Source organism: Apiospora aurea (assembly GCF_038362705.1).
Source record: "Apiospora aurea strain CBS 24483 chromosome Unknown utg000009l_segment0_segment0, whole genome shotgun sequence".
Lineage (NCBI taxonomy): Eukaryota > Fungi > Ascomycota > Sordariomycetes > Amphisphaeriales > Apiosporaceae > Apiospora > Apiospora aurea.
In genome coordinates this window covers 1,145,769-1,169,526 of record NW_027117396.1, presented here as the reverse complement: position 1 = coordinate 1,169,526, position 23,758 = coordinate 1,145,769, and the positions used below count along the sequence as shown (strand labels likewise).

General features: G+C 54.3%; 8 protein-coding genes across 8 annotated transcripts; 4 read left to right on the top strand and 4 right to left on the bottom strand.

Annotated features, from left to right (window-relative positions):
• Positions 1-770: 770 nt before the first annotated feature.
• On the top strand, positions 771-4,413 carry PG986_013475 (DNA repair protein REV1; the record flags this gene model as incomplete). The annotated part of the gene is made up of 2 exons (XM_066849697.1): positions 771-1,018; positions 1,074-4,413. 2 exons carry the CDS (start codon positions 771-773, stop codon positions 4,411-4,413), a joined length of 3,588 nt encoding a protein of 1,195 aa, XP_066693840.1.
• Positions 4,414-4,809: 396 nt separating this feature from the next.
• PG986_013474 (WSC domain-containing protein) lies at positions 4,810-5,379 on the bottom strand (the record flags this gene model as incomplete). The annotated part of the gene is made up of 1 exon (XM_066849696.1): positions 4,810-5,379. The coding sequence occupies one exon, from the start codon at positions 5,377-5,379 to the stop codon at positions 4,810-4,812; it is 570 nt and encodes a 189-aa protein (XP_066693839.1).
• A 1,129-nt stretch (positions 5,380-6,508) lies between these two features.
• PG986_013473 (mitochondrial intermediate peptidase) lies at positions 6,509-8,914 on the bottom strand (the record flags this gene model as incomplete). The annotated part of the gene is made up of 1 exon (XM_066849695.1): positions 6,509-8,914. One exon carries the CDS (start codon positions 8,912-8,914, stop codon positions 6,509-6,511), a length of 2,406 nt encoding a protein of 801 aa, XP_066693838.1.
• A 427-nt stretch (positions 8,915-9,341) lies between these two features.
• On the top strand, positions 9,342-10,240 carry PG986_013472 (uncharacterized protein; the record flags this gene model as incomplete). Its single annotated transcript, XM_066849694.1, has 3 exons — positions 9,342-9,368; positions 9,428-9,508; positions 9,587-10,240. The coding sequence occupies 3 exons, from the start codon at positions 9,342-9,344 to the stop codon at positions 10,238-10,240; spliced, it is 762 nt and encodes a 253-aa protein (XP_066693837.1).
• Positions 10,241-10,846: 606 nt separating this feature from the next.
• On the bottom strand, positions 10,847-12,014 carry PG986_013471 (Mitochondrial thiamine pyrophosphate carrier 1; the record flags this gene model as incomplete). The annotated part of the gene is made up of 2 exons (XM_066849693.1): positions 10,847-11,788; positions 11,982-12,014. The coding sequence occupies 2 exons, from the start codon at positions 12,012-12,014 to the stop codon at positions 10,847-10,849; spliced, it is 975 nt and encodes a 324-aa protein (XP_066693836.1).
• Positions 12,015-13,650: 1,636 nt separating this feature from the next.
• On the top strand, positions 13,651-14,814 carry PG986_013470 (uncharacterized protein; the record flags this gene model as incomplete). Its single annotated transcript, XM_066849692.1, has 1 exon — positions 13,651-14,814. The coding sequence occupies one exon, from the start codon at positions 13,651-13,653 to the stop codon at positions 14,812-14,814; it is 1,164 nt and encodes a 387-aa protein (XP_066693835.1).
• Positions 14,815-15,824: 1,010 nt separating this feature from the next.
• On the top strand, positions 15,825-16,749 carry PG986_013469 (mitochondrial 37S ribosomal protein mS42; the record flags this gene model as incomplete). The annotated part of the gene is made up of 2 exons (XM_066849691.1): positions 15,825-16,032; positions 16,103-16,749. The coding sequence occupies 2 exons, from the start codon at positions 15,825-15,827 to the stop codon at positions 16,747-16,749; spliced, it is 855 nt and encodes a 284-aa protein (XP_066693834.1).
• Positions 16,750-18,253: 1,504 nt separating this feature from the next.
• Positions 18,254-20,896, bottom strand: PG986_013468 (uncharacterized protein; the record flags this gene model as incomplete). The annotated part of the gene is made up of 3 exons (XM_066849690.1): positions 18,254-20,548; positions 20,614-20,820; positions 20,894-20,896. 3 exons carry the CDS (start codon positions 20,894-20,896, stop codon positions 18,254-18,256), a joined length of 2,505 nt encoding a protein of 834 aa, XP_066693833.1.
• Positions 20,897-23,758: the final 2,862 nt, after the last annotated feature.

Here is a 23,758-nt window from a genome sequence, read left to right as displayed (position 1 = left end):
TGCAAGATATCGGGAGGGGATGAATATTGATAAGAACAGGTGCGAAATGGCTGTATGTGTTGAGAGGGCGGTTGTTCCCATACAGAAAATGACTTTGCGACAAGTCTATCGGCGTGCAAGTTGAAGATGAAGCATGGGGGAAGCAATCCGCCATCCGTTACTTTATAGTGGGGGCCCTTCTGTAATTGAAGCACTATTTTTAGGTAAACTCACTGAAAGCCCATTTCATCAGAGCACACGTGCATGTACCTCGGTATGCGCAATTGGTGGCAAGCAAAACGATCTACTTTGTTCCGACATTCGCTTTTTTTTTTTTAATCTATAACTGGATGTAAGTAATATCCATCAAATGATAACGGTCTGGACGCATGCGTAAGCATCTCAAGCTCCTCGGCGACTCGGTTGTAATTTGGAACGCTGGTCCCGGGATGACGTGTGAAAACGAAAACAGTCGCGTCGCCCCCACCACCTCTCACTGCCTAGAGCGCGTTTCTATTAAACTTACATACCTCCCATCCGTTAATACATTAGGACTCACACCAAATACCACCTGAAGCAGAGGGACAGAGAAATAGGCCATACACAATATCTCGGCATTTTTTGACGGCTTGTTACTTGCCGCAAACTGTGAGGTTGTCTCATGTGATTCAGAGCATCAATCACGGGGCCGACTCCTGCATCATGACATTCTCGCCGGCCTCTTACAAGTGGCAAATCGGGCGTTTTCAACCTACAGCAGTCCCGACTTGCCCGAACCGTAGTCGGTAAAAATGGGTAGCCGACTAGATAAGAACTCGAACGCTGTGCGCAAGCGGATCGAGGGGCATACCTTTTCGGATGAAGGGGGCGAGGAGTACGAGGCAAGCGCTTTTGGTGGATTCAACGACTATTTCCGTCGCAAGAAGATCAAACTGCAGAACCTCGACTCGGAGCTCAGAGCTTCGGCTAACGATAACCCCCAAATATTCAAAGGTGTGGTGGCACATGTGACTGGCTATACCCAGCCTCCCCTTCATATGTGAGTTGACCAAGAACACCGGCAGTGCCATATTCAGTCTGGCTTACAATACCAGCCTTCATCGTGAACTGGTCCAGCATGGCGCAGGTTTCCTGCAGTACCTGGATTCCAAGACCATGGCCACTCATATAATTGCATCACATCTGCCGCCCAAGAAAATGGTCGAACTCAGCAAGTACAGGATTGTCAAGCCAGCCTGGGTTATGGACTCTATCCAGGCCGGGAAGCTTCTGCCGTGGTCAGACTATCGTGTCATTGAAGAGACCCCAAGGCAGAAGACGTTGAAATTTGACGGGACGAACCTAGCCAGTCAAACAAATACGCAAATGTCGCCCTTGGCTGGCTACCGAGAGCAATCCAAGAACAGCTACTACACCAACCAATTAAAGGGCTTTGCCGAAAGTGTAGACGGAGCCCATACTCACAACAGCTCACCATCCCAGGCTCGTATGAACACGCCTTCCAAGTACCAGACTGGAATTGCCAACAATCTTTCTTCGGGGCCTACAAAATCAGAGCCCAAGAGAGATGAGGCTGGTATGCCGCAGTCCACTGATGCATCTACCGAAGGTGATGAAATCTGTCTCGTCCAGCACCCCGATGCACAAGAAGATGTACCAATGCCAGATAAGGATGCTCCAACTGCCGAGGAGGCAGCGCTACCGCCTGCTGAACTATCGAAAGAAATGACGTCGGAAGAGCACAATGCGGCATTGCTTCAGGATCCGAGAATGCGAAAGTCATCGACTGCCAACCCAGATTTCATCAAGCAATACTACGCTGAAAGCCGTCTCCACCATCTGTCGACGTGGAAAGCCGAATTGAAATCGAGAATGCAGAAACTTGCGGCCGAAAAGGGATCTCAAGCCAAACCGCCCAAGAGGACACCCGGTGCGCGGCGCTACATCATGCATGTTGACTTCGATAGCTTCTTCTGTGCCGTTTCACTCAAAAACGCGCCACACTTCGCAGACAAGCCCACGGTTGTTGCCCATGGAGCCGGCAATGGATCAGAGATTGCCAGTTGCAACTATCCAGCACGGAAGTTTGGCGTGAAGAATGGCATGTGGATGAAGAGAGCTAGGGAGCTATGCCCTGAACTAAACGTTCTGCCATACGACTTTCCAGCCTACGAAGAAGCAAGTCGCCTCTTTTATGAATCCATTCTCGAAGTTGGTGGCGTGGTACAGAGTGTCAGTATTGATGAGGCCCTGGTCGACGTAACCACGGTGATATTGAAAGCCACAGGCTCTAGCGGAGGGGGTGTGGACGAAGGGAGCATCTGGAGGGAACAGGAGAAGGCAGATCAGATCGCTCTGGATCTCCGTGGGTTGGTCAAGGAAAAGACGGGCTGTGCAGTCTCGGTTGGTATTGGTGGCAATATCCTCCTCGCTAAAGTAGCTTTGCGAAAAGCCAAGCCGGCAGGCCAATTCCAAATCAAGCCAGAGGATGTGCTCGCCATGCTTGGGGAACTCAAAGTCGATGATCTTCCGGGTGTTGCCTATAGCATTACGGGCAAGCTGGAAGAAATAGGGGTAAAATTTGTGAGTGATATTCGGCAAATCTCGAAAGAACGACTCACTCGAACCCTCGGTCCGAAGACTGGTGAAAAGCTGTGGGAGTACGCCCGCGGGATCGACCGGGCAGAGGTCGGTGACCAACCTATTCGAAAATCGGTCTCAGCGGAGGTGAACTGGGGAATCCGATTCATCAACCAAGAGGAAGCTGAAGAGTTTGTGTTCAACCTGTGCAAGGAGCTTGAGCGCCGTCTACTCAACGAACAGGTGAAGGGCAAACAGCTCACAATCAAAATCATGAAGAGAGCTGCCGATGCACCATTGGATCCACCAAAACATCTTGGGCATGGCAAGTGTGACACATTCAACAAGAGCACCATGTTCGGTGTCGCCACACATGATGCCCACGTACTCGGCAAGGAAGCGGTATCCATGTTACGCTCCTTCAAGTTCAACGCTGGCGACCTTCGTGGCCTCGGTGTGCAGCTGACAAAATTAGAGCCCCTTAAGGCTTCAGCAGCCGCGCCGGATGGGAGCCAGAAGCAACTTAATTTTGGTACCTTCAAACCATCGACAACTGCCACAAAAGCGGCTCTGGACCCCATACAAGACACTGGCAGCCCTGAAAAGCCAAAGCCGGCGCCAGGACACAGTGGATCCAATGATCCCATCATGGACGGACCCCTGACTCCCCGAAAACCCAAAGCAGTACACCCGGCCTTCACATTGGCAAAGGTGAATGAACAAGATGATAAGGCGAGGACGCCTTTGAACATAGGGGGTACACAATTCGTGATTCCCACGAATCCCGACCCGGCCGTCCTGGCAGAACTTCCAAACGACATCCGCGCCCGGTTACTAGCTCAAGCCAGCCAATCCTCCGAGAGCCGGGAGCCGTCACCAGCTCCGGGAAGGCCTAGAACCCAGAGCCCCGCCCTATCGCTTGCTGACGAGATTCCGCCCGAATTCGACCCGGAAGTCTTCAGTGGTCTGCCGGATGACGTGAAGATGGAGATCTTGACCTCGTACAAAACGACGCGGGTCACGGCGGCGGCGGCGGCGGCGGCATCATCACAAAGTCACCTGCCCCAGTCGCCGCGCAAGGACCGACTCATCCAGCCCACGAAGCAAAGAACGCCGACAAAGCGCGGCCGGCCCGCGGGGATGCCCTCGCTGCGCGCTCGAGAGCGCCAGGCCGATGCCAACGCCAAGATTGTGCAGACCAACTTCCTATCGCTAAAGAACAGCAGCAGCAGCAACAGCAACAACGGCAACAACCAGGTATGTGGCGGCGAAGCCAGCGCCGCCGAAGGGACCGAATCCCCTGACGGATCGTCGTGGGAGGAGCTCGACCCCGAGTTCCTGGCCGAGCTGCCTGAGGACGTGCGGAAGGAGGTCGTCGCGGAGCACCGGCAGATGAAAGCGCAGCGCTCCGGGTTGGATCTCCGGGCTATCATTAACAACCGCAAGCGCCTCTTGCAGCAGCAAGAGTCGGACGACAGCGACGATACGATCCTCCCCGGAGGCCAGACGACACTGCATTTCGGGCCGAAACCGGCCAAGGTGGCCTTCACGAGTGCTGGGCTCACGACGGTAGCCGCAATCACCGATATGTTGAATGTCTGGTATAAGGAAACGTCTGCCGAGGGGCCACACCGAAACGACGCGGAGATGCTGGAAAAGTACCTGGTGAGAGTCGTGCTCGAGGAGCGAGATTTGAATAAGGTTGCCAAGATTCTGAAATGGCTTGGTTACTTGAACAGGGAAGACGGATCCGACAGTCTTGGTAAGACGAGCTGGAAGGCGGTATTACAGCAAGCGACGGCTGCAGTGCAAAAGGCTCTGCATAGTACGGGACGCGGCTCCTTGATTATATGAAACCCACCACTTTGTATGCCTAGGAGCAGTTTGGTACAGCTACGGTGTATGCTTATGAGATACGAGCATGATACCAACGAAAGACTCTAGTTCTGGAAAACCGTCGAATCTGTCAATGCCCCAACTGAATGTGTATTCTATGAATTCAATGCCCCATTTCCTAAGAGAGTCATGCTAACCCATAGTCTCCTCTGGTTGGGTATCATTTTGTCTATCGCCACCCAACGCCTTGGCCTCCCGAAACCAATTCAAACCAAACGCCTTCAGAAATGCCATACGCGAATTCCGAAGTGAGAGCGGGAATGACACAGCAGCCCCAAAAAGAATGAAGGGCACCTGTGCAAGTTCGCCATGACAACCAACACAATAGAACCAACACTGCCACCCCAACTCCACCTACAACACGCCCAGAGAAAGAGCCATGCCTCTAGCAAACAGGACGGCCCAAATGACGGTAGCTGTCATGGCAGCCGCATTCTTTCCGGGCGTGTTTGTCGCAGTTGGCGACATGGTCAGGGAGGGAGTGTTGAAGGTGGTGCTTGCAGGGGAAGGGACGGTGCTGTTGTAGACGCTGAGCCTCAGGTTGCCGCCGCAGGCGATGTTCTTGTCGCCGGGACACGCCATGTCGCAGTCGGTGTCGTTCTTCTGAGTGGCGCGGAGGTTGATCTCGTTGCCGCACCAGCACTCGCGGGACCACTCGAGCCCGGCGAAGCGGAACTTGGCACAGAAATCCAGGCACATGGCCACCGTCATCTGGTCGGGTTTGATCTCAGACTCATCCTTAAGAGTGCGACTGGTGGAGCCATTAAGCCCTTGCGTCTCGAGGTAGCACCCGCCGTAGACGAACCTGGAGCTGCCGTTGAAGATGGCGAGATCGGTGGCGGTGGCGGTGGATGAGTAGAGGGCAAGCATGAGGATGGCGACGAAAGAGACTGCCATGCGAGGATTCTTCATAGTAGCAGCCATGTTGATGTGGGAGTAGTACTAGACGGGATGGAGAGAAAGAATAGACCGAGTCCAAAGTATGTCTCAGAGGCTACTTAATGCTGTGGTGGATTTGGGGTTTCTTATTTCCGTGATAAGCAAAAACACTTGATTGATGTCTGTAGAAGTGCAGCAAAGTGTTGAAGAACTTGAACAAGTTAAAAGGTCGTCCACCTGAGGAACCCAACAATTGCAAGATAAAGCAGAACACGAGGAATCGATTCGGCAGCGGCGAAGCAGCAGAAGGAACGGCGGCTAGACTATGGAAAGGTGGAAATTGCAGGTGTCCCTGACTGCTACACTTTCGAGTTCTCATCCCGAGGAAAGAGGGAAAGAGGGAAAGAGGCCTTCTTCATCATCCTTTCGTCGTCAGGTCGAGGCGCTGCAGGCGCATGGAAACGGTTAGGCTAGTAAAGTCAAGGAAAGGTCAGCAAATACGAACCAGCGGCCGCCAAAGTCAGGTACCGATGGAACAGGAAGCCACCAACCGAATATCTATTGACTGGAGTCTGGAGCTGACCCGGGTCTGACGGGAACTGATGCTTCGCTGGCAGCCCGCTGGAGGCCCGAGATGGTCTAGAAGCACGCTAGCAAAAAACAAAGGCTAACAAAAGCAAGCACATGCAGTCAGCAGCAAGTGGCACTGGGTATTCCTCGGCCAGAGCACGCACGCTTCCATCGGGATGGACGCGCACCCGAGCACTCGGTAACTTCTAATGCTACCTACTACTGTAGATCGTGTCTGTAGGCCGGTCGTAAGTGCCTACTTCGCAGTACTCGAGAACTACCCAGGTACACATTGGCTGACGTGGATGACAGCAGTCTGGCCGAGGAGAAATGTGTACTTAATGTATCATGAAGCACACATAAGTAACATTAGTAATCATTTGATCCTGGGTATCATGAGTCAGTCTCCTTTTCTACCGATGGCTTTCATGTCTCAGCCTACATAACGGTCGCGCCATTGGAGGCTGAGGTCTGCTTCTGAGCCAAGGAGAACGTTGACCATACTTACCTTGCCCAATGCTAGTCACCCGTGTATCCCAGATGCAGTGCCTACCTCAACTCAAGTAGGTACATGTATATATAATATGACACAATGTACAGGACATTACTCGTCATGGCCGTTATCCTTGACGCCCCAGCTGCCAACGAGCCTCATGGCTTTCTCGTCGCCATGGATTAGTCGCTCGTCTTGCAACGCGTCCGACAGGCACCTCCAGGGGTCGCGACTTCCACCCCACTTCAGGAGGTTCTCCTTCAGTCGTTCACCATTCGCTCTATCAAGGGCGGCGCCATTCTGCCCGCCCGAGAAAACCACCCTCCAGACCCGTTCCGAGAGGACCTGGTCGAAAAGGTAACTGTAGTAGGTGCTGCCGTAGCCAAACAGGTGCCCGAAAAATCCTTGCCATCGAGTCCCTTCAGCATCGGGCGGCAGCTTGCCATGGGCATGTTGCAGGCCATGATATATCTTGGTAGAGTCGAAATCGGCCTGGCCGGGACGTAACGCATGATATTGTTGGTCTAGCATGGCCATGATGATTTGGTTTTCCCTATCCGATGCTTCGAACCTCTTCAGGACTTGCAGTCGCTCCGATACCAGCTCATACGGCAAGGGCTCATCCGTTTCGTAGTGCCGCGCAAACATCTGCAGAACTGTTGGGTCGGCGCAGAAGTGCTCCATCAAGGTAGACGGCAACTCGGCAAAGTCGGTGGCACACCTAGTTCCCGCCACATTCTGGAGTGAAGTGCGGGCTAGGACCGAGTGAATGGCATGTCCCATCTCGTGGAAGAGCGTCTCCATTTGGTAGTAGTGAAGAAGGGCCGGCTCGCTCTTCGATGACCGCTCATGGTGGAAGTCGCATACTAACGCAATGGTTGGCAATTGCTTGACGGTGCCCGCCTGCGTGGACACATGCATGCCATCGTTCGCCTCTGCAATAGCCGCGTCCGTTGATGCCTCCTCGCGCCTGTTGGAAATGGCCTGTGCTGCTTCGTGGATCTCTTGTTCGGAGATCTCCCTGGAGCAGCGAACGGTGAAGTGGGCAGGATTGGGCGACTTGTCTGCTCGGTAGAACAGGTCGCAATATAGTACAGCGACATGGCCGTCAGTATCCGAGATGACGTCCAACCGTCTCACATCGGGGTGCCATGTCTCGCCAGGTAAGGTATCTTTAGGCACGAGCCTGATGCCATACAGGCGCGTAAACAGCCTCGATAGGCCCTGCATGACTGTCCCGAGCGAGAAATATGATGAGAGAATGTCATGGTCGCGCCTTCGTGATCTCATGTCCCTTCTTATACTCTCCATGTAGTAATCCTTGTCCCAAGGATGCAAGTCGGTGGCACTGGAAGCGTAGATGTTCTGTCCCTTGACTTTCATGAGATCCGATATCTCCTGCTCAACCCGTGGGCCATTGTGCTTTGCCAAGGCCAGCAAAAATTGACGAACAGACTCCGGGGTCTTGGCCATCATCCTGTCCCGCAACGCCAGCTGTCCGTAATTCTCAAAGCCCGATAAGCTGGCCAGTTCCGCTCGCAACCTCAGCATAGTCTCAAGTATTTTGACTGATCGGCCTGATGCAGTCCTGGTCGCATAATAAATGGCCTTGCGGGTGTCTTCATCGTGGACACTGCGCAAAGCTACGGTCGCCGCAGCGGACATTGATGGTAGGTATATGGTGCCTCGGTGGGTGAAGTTCTGGGCTATCCGCGGATCCATACCATGGAATCTGCTGCTTGGAAGTACTATTCGGTCCTGCTCTGGGGTCATGTCCTCGACGAAGACGGAACCCAGCTCGCTGATTTGCTGTGATATCTCGACAAATCTATTCCGCGACCCATCGGGCAGATGGATGGCTGATTTCATAAAGTCCTGCTGCAGAAGTTCACCAACAGTTTTCTCCTCTTCGGACCAGCTAGAGACCACTTCAGGGTTGGTCAAAGCCTTCTCCAGCTGCTCGCTCAAGCCGGTGGTGGTATTCAGCTGGTTCATATATTGGTAGACCAACGACCAGGCTTGCGAGGCAGCCTCTTGTATCCGCCCATCGGGATGTGTCACCCGCACGAAATCGGAGACATCTAACACTCTGCACAGTAGGTCGCTGAGCCGGTCCATATCCCGAACCACTGATCTATACTCTTCTACCGTTGACGCTGCCAGGACCTTGTCAACCAGCTTCTGCGCTCTCTCTAATGTGGTGTTGGCGAAGACAACGAATCCCTTGGGCGACGTGAGGTGTTTATTCCTGAAGAGTCCGACATTTGCGCCGGTGATTGCTCGGCTTGACGGCGGCTCGAACTCCTTGAAGGTCTGGGGCGAATCGAAGAGCTGTCGCAACAGAGAGTCGTCATGTTTGGCGCCGGCCTGGGCATGAAAAGCAGGCGTGTTCGCGGGATCGAGTCGCGCAGCTCCAGTAGCAGCTCCGGCCAGCCAGCGGCGTTGCTGGGACCGGGATGCTTGTCGGACTATGCATCTTGAAGAGGCCCGCAGACCGGAGTGTGTAGCTTTCAGCATAGTGCTACGAATAAGACCACAGCATAGCTCATATGCCCCTCGAGGAGGCGGCGGTCTGGGAACAAAAAGTAGACCGGTGCGAGTGAAGTGTGTCGAATCAAAAACTAAGCAGTACACCGGAAGTGCTGGCGCAGCTTCGAATGGATGTTTGATGTCTGTAACTCCCGCAATCTACATCCCAGTCTGGATGATTCAATCAAGTCGTCTCCAGCCGTCAATTTGGGTGGGCGTGCAAAGCCAAGCCAAGCGGGCAGGCGAGCAAGCTCCAGAGAAAAAAAAGGTTACCGAATCGGCCGTCTGGGACCGGGATTAGCCGCCAAAAAAGACATCAGTGACTGGTCTGGTGCCAAAGCTTGGAAACTGACGTTGGACGACCATTTGAAGTTGACCAAAAACCCACCTACTTCACTACCAATTGAAGGGTATCATGGCTTCCAGAGTGCTGCTGCGACGGGTAAGATGCCAATTGAAGTGCTCATGCTTCTGATCGATATACTGACAGCCACATTCCAGCGCGCTGCCGCTCCTTTAATGGCCACGGCTCTTGTTGGAGCATCGCTAATTCCCTCGGTCGCACTGGCAGAAGCACCAGAGGTACTACTCCCCATCTCCCCTCGGCGGCAACATGTCTTAAGGTCTTGGTACGAGTACTCACTATATCTCCATTCATAGCACCGATCGAGGAAGCCCATCTATGATGACTACGAATCCGCCACGCCTCTTCCCACTGTCTCTGCGCCCAAGCCATCGCCATTCTCCGATACGATCCCGCGCACATCCGAGCCCGAGGTCGTCACGCGGCCCCATGGCCCGACGCCCACAGACCGGCTGGCCGAGCAAATAGGCAAGGCGCGGCTGTTTCTGTACAAGCAGGCGACGACGGCCGAGGACGCCGTCAACGCCGCCATGGACCGGGCCTTCCACCTGGAGAAGTCATTCACCTCCACGGTGGCCTCGCTGGCGCCCCCGCGCGAGAGCGGCGAGCGCCTGATGCCGGGTCTCGTCTACGTTCTCGTGGCCGGCATGGCCGGCAGCATCGTGACGCGCAACCGCAACCTCGTCTTCCGCGCCGCCCTGCCGCTGGCTCTTGGCGTCGGCGCCGGCTGGTTCGTCATCCCCGTCACCATGACCAACGTGAGCGGCCTGCTCTGGACCTACGAGCAGCGCTTCCCCGTCGTCGCCCAGGCCCATCTCCAGGCCCGCGAGAGCTTCAAGCGCACCTGGCACGCCGCCAAGGTCCACTCGGACCTGTCCAAGCGCTACGTCGACGACAAGGTGATGACCGCTCGTGATACTGTCGAGGACTGGGTCAAGAAGGGCAAATAAGCAAAGTCAAAATAAGGAGGAACCGATGAGCACGAGTCTGAGCGGGCCAAGCATATCCGTTGCTGGCACAGATAGACCACAGACTCTACGTCCATCCGGGAGCAAACAGAGGTAGAAAAACCACATGCTATTCTGCGAAACGCCTGTATTATAATGAATAAACATAGCATTTTCTATGTTCAAGAAGTCTAAGTGTATTCCAAATATTACATAAATTATTTAGAACATTCCATTTTTATGGATTTTCTTCTGATTTTGTGGCCACCGGCCGGGCCCGGCGTTGATATTCAAGTTGTCCATGAAGCATTAGATAAACAAGAACGGCCTCGGGATGAGATCGAGGTTGTGGATATATTGAGAGCCCCAATTCCCACTGCGAGTTGGCCATCGTACGTTGTAAGAAGTACCACTTTCGCACTGAACTATGTCTTCATGCGATCCAAATCTATTGTGTAGTCCAGAACCCAAACTCTATATGTCTCTGTTCTGGGAGTCCTGTCACCTTGAAGTATATATATATATATATATATATATAAATATAGTACATGGGCTCCTTCTCCGCTCAAACCTGTCCATTCACGCAAAGACAACCGACTTTATTACCGACTAGACCTTTTCTTTCTGCTGCTGACCTCCGTCGATCATGAGACGTAGAACTCGCTCGTAAGTCCACATGGTGACCGCACTTGCGGGCGCCGCCTTGATAAGGCTGACTGTTAATCCCCGGTATAAGCCTTTGAAGCCCTCCCTGGCGACTATGGATCGCAGAGCCTCCACCATGCCGGACTCGTACTGTGGGATATTCCTGTGCACGTAACGGACTCGCGTCGGGCCCTGGACTTGTATTCGCTTCCTCACCAGGTCGAGGGGGAAGACGCCCGTCTTTGCCGCCACACTAGCAACCACGCCGGCCGTAGCATCGCCGCTGCTGAAGGGGAGGTCGAGCTGTCCCATGGGCCGCCGGAGGCCCTCGTACATAGCGAAGAAGAGGCCCATGTATGGGACGATCTGCGCGATGCCCGGCCCGATGCCGCGGAAGAACCCCTTGATGCCCTCGTCCCGCTGGATGTCCCGAATCGCGCGCCAGAGGCCCGTGTAGACGCGCTCCGTGCCCTGGGCCGCGAACCGCGTGCGCAGGAGGTCCAGTGGGTACGTAGTCGCGGTGGCCGCCGCGCCGGCCGCGGCACCGGACACGAAGCTCTCGACGCCCTTGGGCAGAGTGCCCTCCCCGAACAGGCGGTGCATCAGCATGGTGATGGAGCGGTACGAGGTGAACTGCACAGCGGCGTACGAGACGTACATGAGCTCGGCGGGGACGTTGCCCTTCCAGAGGCCCGGGACACCCTCATGGCGCAGGATGTGGCGGAGCGTCGCGAGCGTGCCCTTGTAGACGGGCGAGCCACGGGGCAGGCCCGAGTGCGAGAGCGGGTCGGAGAGCGAGTGCGACTGGAGCTGCAGCCGGATCTTGACCACGTCTAGCGGCGCGATGACAAAGCGCGAGATCAGGCCTGCGGTAGCGCCGGCGGTCACGACTTGCCACCGGGTGCCCTGATTGGTTTATTTTTGGATAAGCTTAGGTTGAGGGGGATATCTATTTCGAGACGAGAGAGGGAAGTGTAAAGAAGATTCAGACGGGAAGAGAGAAAAGATGGCAGTTGGTGTCCCGTGTATCTATTTGGGACATCTACGTTTGGGTTCGCAACTCTTTCTCTGTCTCTTTCCCCCGAGTTTGCTGACTCACCTCATCTTGAAGACGTTGGCCGCTCTTCGACATGCATCCACGACCGTCCTTCTAACCCGGACGAAGGCGGTCGGTAGCTCGTTGATTCTCTTGAGCACGTTGACGAGCTGCAGCAGAGCGAAGCGTAAAAGGGTTGAAGCTGAAATATTCTTTCACCCGACTCGAGCGCCGTCACGGGGTGGCTTTTTGGCACACAGGCGGCCTGGATTCTGCTGCCGAAGTCGAATGAGTTGGGAAACTCTCTGGCGGTTTTCTAATTTAGGCGTGGCTGCTGCTCACTTGATCACTGCAGCAGTGGAATAAGGGCTTCTGATCTCGGACCTGACGCAGAGGCTTTGGGCAAAGCTTACTCCCTACTCGTCGTCCACGCCGGATAAGCTAACAGTCAACAATTTCCACTCGGTGATAGTCAGTGCAGCATGTATGCGCCGCAATAGGTTAGTACATTTGCACATTTTGTATGTAGTCGGTCGTCTTTGCTCAATCCAGTATGCACAGTCATTGATGGTCTTGTCCGTCCACCTACCTATCCTCAGTACCCCCCATCCATCGATCCTGGTTCGCCTTAAAATTGCCCTGGAGCGCTTTTTTCCCGGTCTGGTAGCTGGGGTAGTGACGTACCTTAGCCAGGGATCCCCAGGGATCTATCCCCACGTTGCTGGATCTTCAATCAATCTTCAATTGAAGCTCTGTTGGGTTTGTGCAGCAATCAATTGAATTCGGACCCAGCACGTCAAGAGAACTGAAACCAGGCGCGGCAATCTAAGGGATGCGTGCGGGTTCGTACAGAGTTCAGCCGCACGTGGAATTGAACGGCGGCAGAATATTATCTCAGACCACCTGCAATTACCAGACTGTCTGTAGGCAGGATGTGGTCTGTAAGGTGAGTACCTAGGTAGGGGTAGGTAGACACATGCGAATGCGAACGACGGAGCAGAGCAGAGCAAAGCAAAGCACATGCGGTCAGAGTCATCCTCTTCTCTGTGTATATTACTGACATATACATACATTATGTACATAAGACAGCCTGATGTCGGCCCTCGTTCCCCTGGCTTGCCCTGGATCTCGTTCGTCCTCGTCTCCGACGCCGATAGCCCCACCTCGACCTGCATGCTTCGCTGCCAACTCCGCGTCTCCTAGCAGTGGTCACTGGTCAGCACTTCCACTCGCCCGAAGCCAGGCCTCGTAATTGGCTGGAAGGCGCATCGCTGCTGCGGCACTGCCCACTTGCGCCCATACCTAACGGTATCTGAATCGCTCCTAGTTTCCAGAACCCTGGGCCTTTCTTTCGCCGGTCGAGCGAGTCGCAATATATTACAGGACCTATTTACTCGGCTGTATCCTACATTTTATGATCCTGCCCGTTCTTGTCAACTACCCATTTGTTTCTTCTGCTTCTGTCCTCGAAGAAGCCGAAGTCGGTCGCAAAGAAAGAAAGAAAGAAAGAAAGAAAGAAAGAAAAACGTCACCACACGTCGCTCGAGCCTCAAGAGTCAGGTGGTCCTCCATATTCGACTAAGGGTATTGCATGTGACATCAGGTCCCGGTGGATATTGCGACTGGTCTACAACCCTTATAATCATACTTAATCAACAGAGCCAGCTGCCTGCCTCATTGCGGTGCTTTCTGACAATCCTCTGCTCCTCCTTCTTTCTCAAATCAGATCAACATGACAGCATCAACCATCAAGAGCCCAGACCTGCGCGAGGTAGTTGGTCCTGTCTTGCTCTCTCTTCCTCCAGCCGCCATCGCAACGCAAGTGGCAGAGAACATATTACCCCTCTTGACACCCATTCTCAGGCAGAGAGTACAGCTTCTGTCTCCCTCGAGCACTGAACCATGGATCCGTCTGCTCTGCTACGACCCCGCAAAGGCAGCTAGGTTGGCGGAGATTGCCAAGAGCGATCGGCTCGAGGCACATCCCGTCAGCGGCGAGGTCGAGGTCGACTGGGGGTACGACGCCGAGACGCAATATCGAAGGCTGGATGAGGAGACTCTCCAGGCACTCGTCGCCCTGAAGGATATGGAGTTGGCGTTCCGACTGGTTTACTGTAGCGGCGACCCGACTAGCCAAGGATGGAAAGTTGGTGAAGTGGGCGTCACTGATACTCCTTCGCCATTTGCTTCCTTCAACGGGGTCTCGAGTATCGAGGAGGCAGATCGACAATTCAAGGAGTCGCACATGAAGAAAGACACACCGGCACCCCAGGCCCCACGCGCCTCGCATCAAGTGGCAGTAGACGATATCGGCCATGACGACGATGACGATGATGATTACTGGGCCCGGTATGATGCTACGCCTGCTCGTACGCCAGCTGCCACAAGATCTCCCGCACCTATGCCGATGTCGGGTGCCCAGACTTCGGGTCCGACGACCGATGAAGACGATTACTATGCTCAGTATGATTCAGTGCAGCCAGCAATGGATAACCACGATCCCGACGAAGAAGCAAACCTCCAAGAGTTAACACCACCGCCCAACACCTTACCTAGACCAATCCCTCAGCGACACAATGGATACAGTGACGAGGAGACAGAACTGAACGAGACCAACGGGGCTTGGACGCTTGCTGAGCCACCGAAATCACCAACCCTCAGTTCAAGAGCCGTGGACGACCCCAGAATCTTGCACCCACGTCCCGAGTCTAGCGCAAGCTCGAATGCGTCGGTCGAGAAGCTCGAGGCCGCGGCCGAGAACTTTGGCGTCCAACAACATATTTCTCGCAGTGTGAAGAGTTTGTACATGCTGGGTCGGGCTTCGGGGATAGACCGCGAGGAATTCGAGCGGCTTGTCAAGAGGGAATTAGAATTGCTGAAGCTAATGGAAGACTGATACGGGAAGGGCTGAGAGCGTCGTACGTCCGTTGCGCGTGTTCCCTGTACAGGCACTATTCGGTGGGGATATCCGGTAATGGGTGTTTGGTGCTGTTTATTGTTTGTACTCTTTTTTCTTCTTCTTGCATATCCTGGCGCAAAAGCATGGAACAAGGGAAGGTTATCATGGCAGTGAGGGAGTCAAGTTATTATCATAAAATACATCATTCTCAAGCAAACCAGAAAGAACCGAATACAGTGAAATGTGATGTAAGAGTAGGAGTAGAAGTAGGGGCAGGAAACAGGTACATTATATAGGTACTACACGCTAACGTCCCAGAAGGTAACAACCCCCAACAGAGGTTGATCCTTCTGCACGCACTAACAACATGAGGCTTCAACTTGTTGCTGTGCTGTTAGTAGCAGCGATCGCTACGCGGGCGTTTTTTTAGTGCTACGCCGCAGGGCATCTTATGTACATCGGCTATTTTAGAATCGAGTATTGCACTCAATGGAAGAAAGATTCAACTTATGCACCTAGGGCTTCAGGTGATCCTAATGTTCCGTGCCACAGTCAGAGATATATTTGGATTACGAAGTAGTAGGTAGGTGATTGGAGGTGGTAGGTCGCCTCCCACGAGACTGAGCACTCAGGCAACTAGGGCATAGAGGCAATATGATAGGGCTAGCTGTTTCAATTGGACGACATCTAAGGATAAATGAAATGACCTCAATTGTCACGATGCGCGATCAAGTACAGGTAAGTACCTATGTAGGTAAACAGTCCCAACTGCTAGAATTTTCTTCTTCCGGTTGTGGCAGACTCTTGAGTTGAGGAACAGGCTGAGTTGAGTGAGGCTCGAGGTGGGAGGTTGCTTATATACAAGTACCAAAGTACCTCGATTCGGGTTTGGCGCAAGGGTCCCCGAATTGAAAAAAAGTGACATCGACTTGAGCTTCTGAACCCAATACCCAGCGCTTGTAGAGAAGGACGACAAGACCACATTGCCCCCCTCCAACACCGACACAATGTTCAAGCCCAGAGTGCGGATACCTCGAGTGCGCATCGCGCAGCCTCAGCCGCTGCTGCTGCAATGGCGGTCGCTGCACTCCGTCCCTCCCTCCGAATTCTCCAGCGCCCGAGGCGTCCCCGGCCTGCTATCGCCCGATGGCTTCCACCTCGCCTACAACGACTACATGCAGCTGTTGGTCGACAAGCTGAACGCCCTCGTCGGAGGTAAGCTCTTTCCCGCCATGGTTTTGCCTTGTTCTCTTCTCGCCTGCTAACCCGCCACCCCGTCCCCCAGGCACCGAGATGGAGCAGAAGCCCCCGTACCAGATTCTCCAGCAAACCGCGCGAGAACCTTCTTTCGCCCCGACATTCAACTACGCTTCCATGTTGCACAACAACTCCTTCTTCTTCGAGGGCTTGAACTCTACGCCAAACGAGAAGCCCATGTCTCCGCGACTGCAGAAGCAATTGGAGGACTCGTTCGGCTCCATTGAGACGCTGCAGCGGGAGATGCTCATCACGGCGTCGTCCATGTTCGGCCCGGGCTTCGTTTGGCTCGTCAAGAATGGCAAGACTAGCAACTACCGCGTGCTGGCCACCTACCTGGCCGGCTCCCCCTACAGCACCGCCCACTGGCGTCGCCAGGGCCTCGACATGAACACGGTCGAGGGCCCCTCGTCCACGGAGAAGACTGGGGCCGCCGAGGAGTACATTAGCCGCCAGCAGCTCGGCCACGGTGCGTCCAACGGTACGCGCTGGAAGGCCACGGCGCCGGGCGGTATCGAGGTCATCCCCGTGCTGTGCGTCAGCACCTGGGAGCACATGTACCTCCGCGACTATGGCGTCGCCGGCAAGAGGCAGTTCCTCGAGAATTGGTGGAACACCATCGACTGGACCAAGGTCGGCGATCGTGCGCAGCTCGAGAACAAGTACTACATGTAAGAGGTAACAAGTCCTTGATGCGTCGATGGGGGGGCGAGAGAAGGAAAGAAAGAAGAAGAGAAAAAAAACTACCTGGATGGGTCTGGGCTGTAAGATACGATCCTGGTAACTAGCTACCTCGTCAGAGGTGGTGTTGTGTTATAGGTAAATATGTAACATGTGTATCATATCTTGCAAATCTACTTGACTGAAACCACCAGACGAAATCGTGCAGAGGTATATCGAGTGGCGAGGCCGCTACAGAGACATCACCCGAGAAGCATTCCATGCTATTCCCCGTTGTCAGCCGGGAACAGGATCGGCCGTTGCTCGTCCGGGGGAGGAGCCCAAGTTTTCTGCCCTGGAGAGATTTGATCTATATTCGTCATTCGAACGGGTCAATGGTATAAAGCCATGTCTTGACCCAATACTTATTCAATTGAAATGTCATCGAGTAAAGAATTCATTTGTTGGACCGTTGGCTATGCAACCGGCAGCTTTGTAATACTATGGCGCAAAAGAAACGTGTGACAACATCAGTGAACTGAAGCTCTATCATTTCCCTTCCTCGGCCCAGGGGGCTTTCATTTTCCTGGAATGGCAAGCCCTGCGAGATTTGTACTTCAACAACATGCTCTTCAGGCGAAATCGCACGCCCTCAATTGTAAAGCGTCCAGCCCATATACTACACGTTAGACATTTGGTAGCGGAAATGGCAGGCAGATAGGGCGGGACGCTGTTGGTCTACATGGCATCCGTTTCGTGTTTTATGCAGTATGTTCTTGGTTTTGTTGAATGGTTGGTCAGAGTTGGCCAAGTTTATATCACATGAACTGTTGTCGATCTCTAAATGACTTTCAACCTGTAACGCCACAGAGTTCGGCTTTAGGCGCACGCTGCGAGGAGCGGATGCAAATGGCCTGGCTTCGGGTGTTGTAGTTCAGAAGAAGAAACGCCCTTGACACTGATATGCGTGTATGCGGGAGGTATATCTACAGGTGTGGCCATTACTTCCTGTATTTCGGACGGGGTACTACTTGGCAACTATGTCGCTATCAACGAGCGTGGTGCTTAACTGCAGTATGCGAAGAAACGAAGTTCATGTTTGGAAGCCAAAGGAATTTTGAAGAAGATGAAATCAATTTAGATTCGCTCAGAAAGACCCAAGAATGCTTGCGCTTGCTTGCTTGTCCTGCCAGTATCGCAAAGCGAGTACTGGCTCGGAATGGTATCATATGTAAAAGTGTGTAACTGTTTTGTGCTTTTGTCCAGCATCATGTCGTGCCCGGCACCAAAGCCCCAGCTCAGAACTCGACGTAAAAGGAAAAATCCCTAGAATCAGGATATGTGGTATAATGCAAAAGCAGAGTTGAGAGAATGATCAAGAATCCAAAAACCAAAATCGCAATAATAAAGTCCAAATATCCGCCCATCGTTATATTCGTTCGTGCCCGCAGTTCCTGTCTCCAGCTTTTTTTCTTTCTTTCTTTCTCTCTTTCTTCTTCTTCGTTTCTCTCCCCCAATCTTAGATCATGGCTCCGTTCACACTGATCTCGAACCCTTCGCCTTTCTGCTTCAGCGCCTTGGCGAGCATGAGCTCCCGCATCCAGTCGATGCGCTCGTCACGGCTGCGGACCGCGAAGTGGTGCGTCTTGCCCGTTCCGTTGACGCCCTCGGCCAGCGCGGCGGCGGCGGCGGAGCTGCTGCCAAGGCTGCTCTCGCGCTTGTGCAGGCGCGCGGTGAGAGCCTCCTTGCCCTGGGGGATCAGCTGGAAGGCGAAGGCAGCGACATCCTTGTTGCCCTTGCCGTCCTTGGACGAGCGCGAGATGCTCATGGCCTTGAAGGCGGCGTTGAGCTTGGACGTGCTGGCCAGCGACGAGCAGGCGATGGCGTAGTCGTCAATGTCGATGTACTCGAGCGTGTTGGCCCGGCGCGTCTCCATGTCCTTATGGATTGCCAGTCGCGTCCCCTTGAGCGTTGCGTAGTGGTCGTGCCACTCGTGCCGCAGCATCTTGGTCTTGCGCTTTCGGACGGGGCCCTGGTACGAGATGCCCTCGGCGTCCCGGATCGCGGTCGGCGGCTCCGGGCTGGTGGCCTCCAGCGGCGGGAGCGTGCGTTCGAATGCGGAGCGCTGCTGGGGCGACCAGGGATACTGGGCACGAGGAGGGGCGTGAAGCGGTTGTTGGGGACGGGAAGGAACTCTGGGAGGCGAGTTTTGGGGGGACCTATTTGGCGAGCTCCTCGTTGGGCTGGTCTGCTGCTGCTGATGCGGCATGGTGCGGTCGATGGGGGTCGCTGCGTTCTCCTCAAGGGGCGCCATGGTTTGAAAGGTTGATGGCCTGCGAGATGCTCGCGAAAATGTGCGGACTGGAACTGAAGGGCCGGCCCTGTACGACATATCGGGCGGGACTGACTGTGACGCATCTCGCGCAACCGGCCCCAATGGGACGGCTGTGACTGGGATGTCCATCTCGGAGCACGGCGTGCCAAACCGATAAGGAGCGACTGGGGTTTGCAGTTCAGGCGACAGAGCCTCAGCCCTCTCCATACGATACGGAGTGAAGGACTGTTGGAGATGGGATGGTCCACGCTGCGATGCCCTTGAGACCGTCTGTCGTCCAGGAATAGACAACTTGGGCAGGGTGCGAAGCCCCTCATGCGGTGCTTGTGTGTTGGAGTAGAGCTCAAAGGGAGGAGTTGGCGGCACCTCGCCTTGAGAGACGTCACCTTCTTGGTGCTGGAAGTCCAAGAATTGCCTGACATTGTCCTGGGGGTCTCGGGCTTGGACGTTGCGGAGAGTTGCTTCCTGGAGGTACTGGAAGGGCCCCATCCCGGCGCCGGGTCCGAGGACATCAGAAGATGCTACCACGGAGGGCACGGCGTCGGACATTGGCCGCAGAGCCTCTGTAGAAGAAGGCCGGTTGAGAGCCTTTGCGGTTGATGCATTTCCTGGGTCGCCGGCAACAAGGATGACTCCCCCGACGTTGTCGGCGAAAGGGTGTTCTTTCTTGAACTCCTCGATCATGCGCTGCTGTTTCCTCCACGTCTTGCAAGCCTCGCCCTTGGAGCATTTGTGAGGCTTGGGGATGACTTGCTCGATACCCACGATGGAGACAGACTCGAGCGGTGAAATGATGTCTTCGTGTGCTGGTCTGTTCATACGCCGCTTGATGTGTCCTCGGCTGGGCTTCGCGTCAGAATCGCACCTCTCCACTCTTCTCCGTTCTTTCCTGGCCTCTCTGCTCTCCTCGTTCTCAATGGGTGTGGATGGCCGCGAGCTCTTTTCCTGGATGCCCCGGAGCTGAGAGACATGGTGCCACAGCTTCATCCTGATCCCGAGGGAGCCGATGCCCAACTCCTTCAAATCTTCCGACTTCAGTGTCATTAAGATAGCCCCCGTAATGTCGTTCTCGATGAACTTTTCTGCGATGTGCGGCTCAACGCCAGCATTGAGCATCCATTGTGCCACCTTCTCCGGCTGCCAGGAGGCCAAGTTTTCCGTGTCCAACTCTTCGTGGGTGAACTGGAACGGGCTGCTGCGCATCCGCGGCGGCAAAGGCTCCTGGGAGTAGTAGTGGAAGCGTGATTCCGCATCTAGGGGCTTGGGTGCCCTTGGCGTGATCGGTGAAAGAGAGAGCGCCTCCTCATATTCAAAGGAATTCGACGACGTCGAGGAGGCGCGGAACAGGTGCGGACCTCTAGGTCCCTCAACCGGCTTCACCGGGTCGTATTCGATGGGATACGCCTCGCGAGTCCTGCTCGTCCTGGGCGTGTGTGCCTCTTCGTAGGACGACAGCGTCGTCATACTTTGCTGACCCGACTGGGGAAAAGGGTGTCAGTGACAGGTATGGATATAGATCTCCTCGGGAGCGCAGGTCGTCTTACAGAGTTCAGGCTTAATCTGGGTGAGTTGTTTCCATCATCTTCTTCATTCTCGCTGATTATATCATCATCTTCGTCCCAGTCTGTGTCTACAATCTCGGTGGCTATTGAACTGGGCCTTGGCTCTGGGCCCTTCAGACCGAAGAAGGAATCGTTTAGGCGGGTTTTTTGTTGCATCTCCCGCCGCGATTGCTCGCGGGCCATGTAAGACTGTGTATACTTTGGAGCATCATGATCAGTAAGGAAAAGCGGCGAGTCTCCAACGTGTCCTGGGCTCACTCACCATATTTGCTGCTATAAAACCAAGGCTGCGCAGTGTACGCTTTCTTTGGTATCAGGCCGTTGCCGGCAAACTACTATGTTCTAGAATCGATGATATACGGGATAAGAAAAGACGAAAAGGCAAGAAAACCTGGGTATAGTCGAGGAATAGAGCTGACGTCGCAAAGAGAGGAAAGAGGGGCTTGAGAGACACAAGCGGCAAGTTGCGGATAGTATGTATATGTATCAGCTCTACAGCGGTACACGGCAGTAGACCAGGCATGCACAATAGCACGTTGTGATAACGTGGGAAGAGCTGCTTCGAGGTCGGATAATGGGACAAGGTGATTTGTTTCCTTCGCCGTTCCCTCCGGGAGCACAGTTCACAAGGAGACCGCCTGCAGCAGTAGTGCTACCTACCTGCATGGTACGACGAGGAACCAGTTTGCTTGGGAGGGGAATAGTAGACGATCGGGCAGGGTCAGAGCCTGAGCCAGGTCTCCCCATTCGCTAAGAATAGCATTGTCGAGCTCGCTACTCTGCGAGGAGCGAGTGTTGGGACTTTGGGACCTTGGGACCTTGGGAGTGCAGAGCAAACGGCCGCTAGATGCAGCGGCACTGGGCTCGAGACGAGTGGCTGGTTGGCTGGGAGCTATACGGGTGGAGGTGATGCAGAAGCCTCGCCGAGTCGTGATTGGGCAGGAAGCACGGAATCACCCCAGAAATAGCCGTCTAAGCGCTTGGCCATGCCGACCAGGGTGCCTGGTCACGCACCCGTCAACCGTCTGAACTGTCGATTCCAGAGCGAACGTGCGAGCCTCCTGCCTAATCATCGAGCTGTGGCAACTCGGTCCCCAGACGCCAGCGGGCGTGGCTGTGGACTACAAGTTGACGACGGCCCCCCAGCAGGCGAAGACGATCAGCTCCTCTGGCCAGAACCCAGATGCCGTTGGCCGACAGTGTCTTGACTACGGCTCCTCCGCACCCCGTGATGCGGCTGGTTGTGAGTCACGAGACCTGGCGGTGAGAACCCAAAACTTGAATCGCCAGTCTAGAGTCTTGCTTTTTCCCTGCGTCGACGATGAAGCCCCATAGGGGACCATTGAAGATGCGGGCCGTCCTATCGCATTCGACAACGCTTGCTAAAAATCCTGCCCTGGCACCTGGTGTAGGTTAGTTGGGTAAATCTCGGTCTCTGGGGCGTGAGTGATAGCACCGAATCCAAATCTTAACGGGCCAACCCAGGCCGATCCATTCTTCGAGTCCCCCCCCCTCTTCTATTTCCTCCTTCAACTCTTTTTTTTTTTTTTTTTTTTTTTTTCTTTTTCGCTCATGTTAGAAATGAGAGAGCTAGAAGGGCAGGGGTCCAACTCAATCCCCACCAATCATGTTGCTGTACCCAAGAAGTGAGTGCTGACCGCATACAGTCTCTCCAAGGGGGCCACCCAGCGCTTCTCCTAGGGGCATGCTGCTATTGGCTCTTCCCCGTCGGATTGCGAACTAGTAGCATATGATCAGTGTGATCCTCGCTCCTCGCAGCCTCTGCCTCGCATAATGCTTCCCGTAACACAGCACTAGCCACTTCGATCTCTCTTTTGGATGATGATAATGCTACCACTAACTAGTAGCTGAGCAGCTACCAGCGAGCTATCAGTGCCTGGTTCGGTCCGGCCTAGTCGTTCCTGCTAGCAGCTACGGTTTAGACCAGAGGATCATGAACGGGCCGTTAAGGACGGATCAGTTCTGTGCATTAGGCTTGTCGCAAAGGGGCTGTCAATGTAACTTCAGATTGAACTAGCCCGCGCAAATGGAGAGAGAGAGGAGGGGATGCCAGGGACCCTGCGGAATTCTCTGCATACTTCTTGCTACTACGGTACTACCGTCGTAATGCCACTAAAAGCCCATCTCTTGTTTTCCCATACCATGCGAGATTGACAATGGAAATCCCTCAGCTCCAAAAAGGGTCCGTTGATAGGAAACCGTCGTCCGTCGTCCGTCGTCCGATCTAGGCAGAGCTGCTGAATACTATCCGAAAACTAGGAGGTAGGAGATAGGCCAAAGCATGAGCGAGTCCTGGGTCGAGTTTGGCACTTTGCAACTACTACATACTAGTCCTGCAAAGAAAATATGTGATTCCGCCCTGCATATTCAACCCCTTCCGTGCATTGATTGCTGTGATATCTCACGATAATAAGTCGCAGTAGCAGGGTTGGAGGCTGCTCTGCCAGTCGCTGGCTACGCCGACAACGGCCAAGAAGGATTGCTCTTATCGTAACTCGAACGTCACCACCTTTCACCGTGTGGCTCTCCTTCCTTTTTTCTTACAAGGAAACGTCCGGGCCCGATGGGAAGCCGAGAATCTCGTCCGACAAGAGCCACCGACTGTACCCGATGGGGTCTTCTTCCCCTCAGCTCAAGTGAACCGGGTCAGGAACATGTGAATATGGATAGCACTGATCCTGGGGCTGTGCCCGAGATGCCACACTGGGCCGTCTCACACCCTCAGATTTTCTCGGACTGCCATGACTACCGTCCCGCACTCTGGCCATGTCTCGGCAGGACGAGCTTACTGGCGGTCACGGTCTGGCCCTGACCTAGCCGAATTTCAGGAATTGCCCAATGGGATGCCCAGGGGCGAATAATGCCATTCTATAGGGCGAAATTGGCCAGCGGAGGTCGACTCTCGAGTCGAGCCGGAGACAGCACGCTTTGTCCAATTTCCAACACAGGTCATGTTATGTGACTTCATTTAAAAAGGAGTGATGGATTTCTCGTCGACTGCTTTACCGGTCTCCAATCGCGGAGGTCACGACAAGAGTCGAGCAATGCGCAGCTAGATCCGTGATCAACAATGGCAGCAGATGGCATGAGCGGGTTGGGCACCCGC